This window comes from Pteropus vampyrus, unplaced genomic scaffold (genome assembly GCF_000151845.1).
Source record: "Pteropus vampyrus isolate Shadow unplaced genomic scaffold, Pvam_2.0 Scaffold36, whole genome shotgun sequence".
Taxonomy (NCBI): domain Eukaryota; kingdom Metazoa; phylum Chordata; class Mammalia; order Chiroptera; family Pteropodidae; genus Pteropus; species Pteropus vampyrus.
In genome coordinates this window covers 359,720-369,033 of record NW_011888817.1, presented here as the reverse complement: position 1 = coordinate 369,033, position 9,314 = coordinate 359,720, and the positions used below count along the sequence as shown (strand labels likewise).

Genomic DNA, 9,314 nt, shown 5'->3' with positions numbered 1-9,314 from the left:
TGAATGAATGAATGAATGAATGAGTGAATGATTGAATTTGGCCTGAGCAGAGCTTTTTGTGCACTAAGCATACTTCTCCCCTGTGGTTAGAGGCAGGCCAGCTCATGCTTCTCTGATTAGATGGTTGTTTATTCTTGAACTAAGAACTGACGTGGGTCTCCCCAGATACCAGCCCAATAAAATACCATCTTGGGTTCCTCTGGGTAGTAGGCACAATTACTGTAGCCTCCAAGGGACACACAGAGTTAATTACCTATAGTGGAGATTGCTAAGCCTGCTGACATCATGCTGGCTGCTGCCCCTGGTGCTTTCCTTAGTCCACGGCTTATTGCTGTCCCCTTTGTCCACCCTTATGGTCTGGAATGATCCTCCGAGCCATGGAAGTCTTCTGTTAATCTCAAACTTAGATTCCTAGAGCAACCATGGGAAGCCAGTCCTGCTGGGTGACCTTGGGCAAGGTCTTAACCTCTCTGTGCCTCAATTTCTCCATCTGAAACAAAGGAAGAAAGGTCCCTGTGCTGGTGTAGAGGAAAAAGCATGAGATTTGAAGCCAAAAATCTGATCTGACTCTCATCACATCCTTCCTGTGTAACTTTGGGGAATCGATTGCCCTCTCTGAGCCTGTGCTTCAGCTGCAGTAGGGAATCATAAGGGCTCACGTCCTGTTTAACCTTGCATGGTAGTCGTGAGAATTAAACAGACTGGAAAGTGCTTTATAAACTGTTACGTGCCGTATAGATGTTGGTTTGTTGCTTCTAACAGCTTCAAGGTTATTTTGAAAAGCTAATGAAATATTAGTTGTGGACAGGCTTTCACATAACTGCTCCATGGAAGTAATATTTTGAGAACAAAAACTCATATTGTTCAGCTGGATGATAATGAATTTTATGGACCAAAATCAGTGCAGAGTGTGGATATTAGACTAGGAATCTCATGGTGATAGGATGAGTGTTTTAAAACAGAGGTGATAGCCGGGAGCTCTGGCTTTGGGTTCTGGTCTACCGTTTACTGGCCATGTGACCTGGGCCCAGGTACTTCTCCTCTGAGCCCGTTTTCTTTTTTCAAACTGGACATTTTGGTAGTACCGGGCTCGTAGATTTGGCTGAGACCATACGTATTAAAACGGCGGCCCAGGGCCTGGCATCCAGCAATGGCTTATTAATGTTAGTTCTTACTATTATTTATACACTGTTACTATGTGCCAGAGCATTGTGCTTAGCATTTCATTTACTTGTTTGTTGAATATTTGGGGCATTTATTTCTTTGCAAACAATTCTGTGCCAGAATTAGTTCTAAATGTTTTACAAATACTAACCTACATGGTGATGTCATTTACTGCTAACACAGCTCTTCCCAGCAGATACTATTATAGTCCCATTTGTAGGTGAAGGAATCTAGGTGCAGAGAGGTTGTATTGCCCATGGTCCCATATCTATTAGGTGAATGCTTGGAGTCACACCCAGGTCTGTCTGGTCCTGAGCCTGCGTCCATCTCCGCAGTGCTAAGGCTGTTAACCCTCCCTGGTACCCGCTCCCAGGGCCCTTCCTGCCCCTTGGACGCCTGGCTTGGCTTGGTTCGCCCCCTCCCGTCTCCTGCTCTCTCCCCTCCCTTTCCTTCTTCCCCTTCTCTCCCTGGGAAGGAAGGAAAGAATAAAGGGAGGGAGAGAGGGAAGGGAAGAAGACCTTCCCTTCTTTCCTCCTTCCTTTCACGGCAGTATATGTCACATACGCAGAGTGCACATATCTTAAGTATGGGCTCGATGAATTTTTAAATACATTTATACCCACACAATCACCACCTAGGTCAAGATACACAAAACTTCCATCACCCAGAAGGCTCTCTGTGCCCCTCCGAGCCAATATTCCCTCCCACAGGTAACCTCTCTCCTGACTGCTATCACTAGAGATTGGTTTGACCTGTTTTTCAAGTTCATGTCAATGTAATCTTACATGATAGATTCTCGTGAATGTCTGTCTGCTTATCATTCTGTCTGTGGGATTCACTCGTGTTGTTGTGGCTAGCCAGACACCATTCTTTTTCGTTGTCGTGTGACATTCCATGGTTGAATATGACACAGTTTATCTATTCCACTGTGAGGAAACATGTGGGTTGTTTCCAGTTCGGGAATATTATGAATGAAGCTCCTATGGGCATCCATATGTGTGTCTTGGTGGATAAGCCCTCATTTCTTAGGAACGGAATTGCTGGATCATAGGGGAGACATATGTTTAGCTTTAGTGGATAATGTCAAACCATTTTCCAAATGGTGGTACCAGTTTACACTCGCACCGGCAGTGTATGAACATTCTATTTGCTCCTTATTCTCACCAGTACTTGGTATTGTTGGTCTTTTCCGTTTTAACCATTGTGATAGGTGCATGGTAGTATCACATTGAGTTTTAATTTCTGTTTCCCTGATGACTAATTCACACTCCACAGTAGTGGATGGAAGTTCTCTTTGTCCCTTATCCTCACCAATACTTGGTATTGTTGGTCTTCTAATTTTAGCCATTCTGATGGGTGAATAGCAATGTCTCCATTGGGGTTTTAATTTCTATGTCTCTGACGTCTAATGATGTTGAACACCTTGCATGTGCTATTGGCCACTGGATATCTTTTATGAAGTACTTATTCACATCTTTTGCCCGTTTTTAAATTTGCTTCGCTTCTGTTTCTTAATGACTTATAGGAGTTGTTTACATACAATGGATACAAATTCTTTGTTGAAAAACATGTTGAAAATATCTCCCCCCACCCCAATGAGTGGTGTGTGTTTTCACTCCCTTAGAGGTGAAGTTCTTAATTGTAATGAAGGCTAATTTATCAATCTTTTCTCTATGGTTGATAATTTTTGTGTCCCACCTAAGTAACCTTTGCTTATGCCTTGGATGCATTTCTCACTGGGATTTTTTTCCTGTAGGGCTGGAAATGGCCACATGGAACAGATCAAGCCGTAGGCCACCTCAGGTGGCCGAGCCAGCCATGGAAGGGGAACCACATCTGCCCATGGGCCGGGAGCTGTCCGAGGCCAACCGCTTCGCCTATGCCGCCCTCTGTGGCATCTCTCTGTCCCAGCTATTTCCAGAACCTGAGCACAGGTGAGTGAGTGCTTTTGTCTAACAGAGGAAGGTCATGCTTCTTAAGAGACAATTATTGACAGCCCAAGCTGCCTGCCAGGTACTGTGGGGTGCTATGAAGAAGAGAAAGGCATTTTCCTTGTCTTTAAGGAGCTCACAACCTGGTAGGGGAATATGACATGTCACTTAGCACTTACCAAGAAATCAAAAGGTAGAGTGTTCTAGGCCTGTTTCAGTGCCTCAAAAAGCCTTTGGCTAGCTTCTCTGAAACTCTCTTGGCCTCCCGCTCCTGATCACAAAATGGCTGCTGCAGCTCCGTACATCATACCCTCACAGCACAAAGCCTAAGGCAAGAAAGAAGATGGCAGGAATTCTCCTCAAGTCGTTCTCATCGGGGAGGAAATCTTTCCCAGAATATGCCAAAAGGCTTCCCCTTTTGTGTCATTGGCTAGATCCAGTCACCTGCCTGAGACTCAGCTGCAAGGGAGGCTGGGAAAAAATAAAAGCACTTGCCATTTCTAACCTTCAATGTGGAAGGTAGATTCTGCTGCCCAGGAAGAAAAGGCTGGGGAATTACTGCTGCAGAGAAAGGACATCTGGCAGAGAGGGTTCTCGTGGGGAGGGAGTATGTTGATGGCCCCTGCACAGAGCCTGGCACAGAGCTATTTCCAAACAAATGTTGGATGTTGTCATTATTAATAATGCAATAACACACTCTATCTGGAGGCTAGAATAGATTTCATTAGATATTCTATTCCCAAGCAAGCTGGGTCCCATCTCTTGCAAGAGCCTGACTCTCCCTGCTCTGGCCCATACTTGTGCCATATCTGGGAAGCCTGCATCTTTCTGGAAGCTTCCCCTGACCTGATACAGCCCTACCTGATAAGCTGGTACCTAGGTGGGGAAGAGTTTTGTGTATTTTGTTCACATAAACAAACATTTTTGAACCTGGACAGTGTGCCAGGCCTGTGCCGGGGACCACCTAGGATGGCACATAGAGAAGTGAGTTATTGTCCTGTGCCCCTCCCACATCCAAGTATTGTACTTGGCACAGGTGGCTGGAAGCATTTGCCTTGGGGCATTTCTTTCCTGAAAGTTTCTGATTCAGCATGCCAACTCCTGCCACATTGGTTTTCCTAGGCCCAAAACACATTAGAAGGGCAGCTTCAACCTTTTTACAGCCCAGATAAGCTGTTGGTTTCAGTTATGTTAAGAAAACACTCTGTAGACATTTTTGTCCACATGGGGCAGAAAAGCAAGCCTTTCAAATACTGATTTCTTACCCAGGCTGTAAATGTCACAGATGCCGTACCCTACAATTAACCTCATTTATTAAACATGGAGAAATGAATGGGTAGAGCAGCGTTAGCAAGACATTTTCTGTAGAAGACCAGGTATTTTAGCTTGCTGACCACGTGGTCCCTGTCACAGTCCCTCTGTTGATCTTTAGCCTAAAAGCAGCCAGAGACGGTATGTAAAGGAATGGGTGTGACTGTATTCCAGTAAAACTTAATCTACAAGAACAGGCTGCAGGCCAGATGTGGCCTCCTGCGCCGTTTGTCGTGGGGCATTTCCTCCCTGAATGTTTCTGACTCTCCTAGTGAGTCTGAGGAGCTTTGCACTGGGTTCGGGGGGTGAGGGGGGTCCAAATCCCTGGACTCCAGGTGAGGCTCTGCCTTCCCCACCGGTGAGACCCTTGATGAGGCATTGAATCTCTGGGGCCCTAACGATGAAAGGGGATGTTTGCTGCACCTGCCTGGCCAGCACCCAGCACATGGTGAGTGCCTAGGAATGTAATCGCTGGACAGGGCAGTCTCTGCGGTGGGCAAGCATGGCCTCTAGAGTCAGAGAGTGGTGGGCTTAAACCCTAGAACTGTCACTTTAACCCCTCTTGGTCTGGGTGTGCTCTTCTCTAGAACAGGGGTAAAAATAGTACCTCTCTCCCTCACGGGTTATGGTGGAAAGTGAGTATAAAGCCCTTAGCACAGGAACCGACGGATAGTCGCTCTGTGACTGTCATTTGTTGTCCGTGTTGCTGTTGATGTTCATGTATCTTGACTAGGCCACCAACATTAGAAGCAGTTGCTGAGGCCCTGCCAATCTAAAATGCCGTATTGCCGCTTCACATATATATTTATTAATTCAATTGTTCATTTAAAGAAACATATATATAGTGCTTTACATGTGCCAGGTATTGTTCTAAGCATATGATGAATGTTGACTTAGTTAATCCTTCCAACAACCCTTTGAAATAGGTTTTATCATTATCACTTCTGTTTTACAGATAAAGAAACTGAGGCACAGGGAGGTTAGGTAACTTGTCCAAGATCACACAGCTAGGAGCAGAGCTGGAACTTGAACCAGAGTTCGTGCTCTTTATCCGCCCCCCACTCTTGTTATGATATGCTTCTCTACATCCAAGACTTTCTTCATGGACACAGGGCCAGGCCATGCTGCTGCTCAGCTCTGAGCCCTTTCTGCATATAATTTCACCCTTAAGGAATGTTCAGTTCGCTTAGTCATCCATGGCCCCCTGTAAACACCATATACCACCGCAGGGTAATCTCAGTAATTAAATTATTATAATCGTAATAGCAGTAGCTAACATTTATTGAGGGCTATCAGATGCCAGATGCAGTTACCCTGTCATTTAATCTTTCCAACCAATTTATGAGGCAGGTCCTGTTATCATCTGCATTTTACAGCAGAAGAAAATGAAGCTAAGAGAGGTGAAAGGGGACGCTCCCAGGGGACTTTAGTGCCTGACTCTGAACCCCATTTCCCACTGCCTCCCTTGGTTGCCTTATAAATAAAAATAATGACGCTAGCTAATGTTAGTTGAGCAACAACTCCATGCCAAGCCATGTTCTCTGTGCTTCGTATGTATCATCTCATTTAATCTTCAAACGACCTTATGAAGTTGGTCGCTTAGACCCATTTGCAGATAAGGAAACTTGAGGCACAGGGAGGTCGTTACTTTTGCAAGGTGCTGCATCGCTCAGACGTCCTTTTAGGAATGAAAGACGTTCCCCCAGCTGCTGAGAGGGCTGCGAGCACCGCCTGGACCGGCTACAGCTAGAGAGCTACCTCGCCCACTGTTCTGCCTCATTCCTGGGGCGGCCTTCATCCAATGACTGGCTGATGTGGAGGCATAAAGGCCTAGCCCTCTCGCCCCACAGAGGGTAACTCCAAAAGGTCGTCTAATCTTCAGAACTCCCTTCAGAGTTAGCTGAGTCTTCCTCTGGGACTGCATTGCAGCTCAACTATTGCCCTGCCCAGCCCTGCATCCTCCCTGCCCACCCACAGGCACTGATCCCAAGGGGACCCTAATACACATTTCAGCGCTCCTTCCTGGAGACCATAACAGCGGGACCAGGATTTGAACCTAAGCTCTTCACTGCTCTCATCAGGGGCCCGGCCTGCAGAGATCTCTCCACTTGTGCTTCGGTGGCCCCAGCTCTCAGGACTGGCATGGGTGGGCTGCCTGGGATTCGTAGGGACCAGGCTGGGTGGTGCAGGTCGGGAGCCTTCTGGCATTTCACCCTAGTCTGGCAGTTCACCCTAGTCTGGCCAGAACTGGGGTATAGAACCCAGGACAGTGCAATTGAGGCAGGCTGGGGCGCTGGGTTTGGAGATAAACCTGACTTCTGAGTATCAGCCTTTTCTCTGGGCTGGTATAATCACCTCCTAACTGACTCCCTTGGCTCCACAGCCCCATGCCCACCCACTGCCCCACTTACCACTGTTGCTGCCATGAATGGTGACTTTGAATCAAAGCCTGATGTGGACCCTGCCACAGTCCCCAACATGCCATGTGCTTCCTGCAGTTGTCTCAACTCCTGGGGTTCCTTCTCCCCTAGAGCACCTTGGCCATCCCCCACCCAGAGGCTCCTGTGGAATTCAAGTCAAATGCCTGCTATGGAGAGAGACCCCACGGGGACAGTGGGCATGGCGGGAGGACACTATTCCTCTGCGCTTTATCCATTTCCGCAGTGGCTGGCTTTTCCCAAGAAAGCACGTCCTCGGTGATTTCCAACATCAGCAGATCTCGCACAGGAGGCTTTGTCTAGCTGCTGCGCCTCCCCTCCACAGGCCGTTCCGAGGGCTCCCTCCCTGGACTCATCAGAGCTCAATTCCTGCTTGTCCTAGCGTATCACATGACACTGGGATCAATTAGTTACATCTCCATCTCCACCTGCTGTGAGCTTCTCATCAGAAGCCGCATCTCGCTCATCTTTGATCCCTCAGCCCCCAGCACAGCCCCTACTCAGGCTCGGCCCAGGACACATGGTCAGAAGCTGCTCATTGCCCTTGTTCCTGTGGTTTATCGGCCTCTTCGGTCAAATGTTTGATGGGAGGAAAAGCTAAAATCCCCACCACCTAAAATTAGGTTTTCGGCTCTGTCTGTATTCCATGGACCACGGTCACCATGGTCTTTTTGTATATTCCAGCCGTTCACATCCACAAACAGGTCTGATCTAAACTTCCCCACGGCCTTGGAGATACACAGTCCAGGAAACTTTGAGATCTCAGTCATGTCTGTCTTTCAGCCCCTTCTGCACAGAGTTTATGACAGGCCTGGTGAAGTGGCTGGAGTTGTCCGAAGCCGTCTTGCCAACCATGACTGCTTTTGCCAGTGGCCTGGGAGGTGAAGGAGCTGACGTGTTTGTTCAGATTTTATCAAAGGACCCCATCTTGAAGGACAACCCATTGGTGATCACTCAGGTACACCCACCACCCAGGCGGCTTCCAAGGAAACTAGAACAAATTATTTCCTTTCAAAGTCAGTCCGAATATCACTTCTAGTAGAATAGGGTAGTTGAAAGATAAAATATTTCATCATAATATCGTATGATGATGATGATCATAGCTAAATATCATTATTGAATATTTACTATTGATTTAATTTATTAAATACTGCTTATTATGTGCTAGCACCTTTATAAATATTAACTCATTTAATTCTCAAAGCAACTTTATGAGATAGGTAGTATGATCATCCCCATTTTATAGATGAGAAAACTGAGGCACAGAGAGGTTAAATAACTCGTTCAAGGTCAGGCAGCTGACAAGTGGCCGAGACTGGATTTGAACCTTGGCAGTCTGACTCCAGAGCCCATGTTCCTCAATGCCAAGCTGCGGTGCCTCTTTTCAGAAGCAGCAGCTTTGCTGTGTGCCCTTGAGCATGTCACTTACCTGCTCCGTGTACAGTTAAAGCAGGAAGCTTCTGACATGGCTGTTTGGTGAGTCAACCGAGCAGATTTAAAACAGCCCTTCCCGCTTCATTTCACTCCCTGACATTCTCACACATTTATTTATTTACTTACTTGTCTGGCTCACCACTAGCATATAACACAGAGATACTTGGTCTGTCTTATTCTGCCACTAACAGTCAGTAAATATTTGTCAAATGAGTTGGCTGATTACATAGCAACTTATTGCCCATTCCTGTTACTTTTCCACCAGGACCTGATGACCTTCTCTCTCAAGGATGGTGAGTTGATTTTCTAAGCTCTGTAAATTGCGAGGGCTCCTCTTCGTTCTCGGCCAGTAAAGCCAGTGATAGGAGTTGCCGCCTGTGGCGTGATCCCCTGTGGGAACCCCATACAGTTGGGGAGCTGGTGAACAAACACATCATTCATGGAGTCCTTCTTATGGTTATTTCATTTATTCCTCGCAATGCCCTGTGGTTTTACTTTCTAAGTAGCTCTCGAATCTGGCATCTTTCTCATCTCCACCTTCCGCCCTGGTCTGAGCCACCATCACCCCCTCCTGGATGGCAGCAGGGGTCTCCTCACTGTTCTCTTTCAGCATTCTGGCCAGCGGTTTGTCCTCCACCCTGCAACTCAAATGATCTTCCCAGAGACACATGTGACCACACTGCCTCCTGGCTCCATACCCATCCACACCTGTGGCCATTCCTTTTGCGTGCAGGGAAAAGACCAGCTCTTCCTGGCGGGCCAACCCTGCCCCCACCTCATCTCTCACCACTCTCCCCGCTCCTCTTCCCATGCTGGCCTCTCTGGGTGAGCCCTGCTTTTGGCACCATGGCGTCTTTGTACATGCCCTTCCCCTGCCTGGAGGACATCCTGCTCCTCTTGCCCAGGTACTCTCTGCCTCTCCCTCATCCCTTCACTCCGTCATCACTCCCCAGGGAACGGCTTCCTGGCCCCCGCTCTGGGACGCTCCCCCAACAGCACGTCAGCCACGTCAGCCATGGCTGCAGTTGAATTCCTA

At 47.5% G+C, this 9,314-nt stretch overlaps 1 protein-coding gene across 1 annotated transcript in view; it reads left to right on the top strand.

Moving 5' to 3' along the window:
• The window catches only part of TMCO4 (transmembrane and coiled-coil domains 4), an 84,944-nt gene that overhangs the window by 5,590 nt on the left and 70,040 nt on the right, over positions 1 to 9,314 (top strand). Inside the window, exons 3-6 of the mRNA XM_023529392.1 lie at positions 2,921 to 3,098; positions 7,628 to 7,802; positions 8,544 to 8,571; positions 9,012 to 9,286. Coding sequence (XP_023385160.1) covers positions 2,929 to 3,098; positions 7,628 to 7,802; positions 8,544 to 8,571; positions 9,012 to 9,286 — 648 coding nt within the window. The 5' untranslated portion in view covers positions 2,921 to 2,928. The remainder of the gene's footprint in view (positions 1 to 2,920; positions 3,099 to 7,627; positions 7,803 to 8,543; positions 8,572 to 9,011; positions 9,287 to 9,314) is intronic.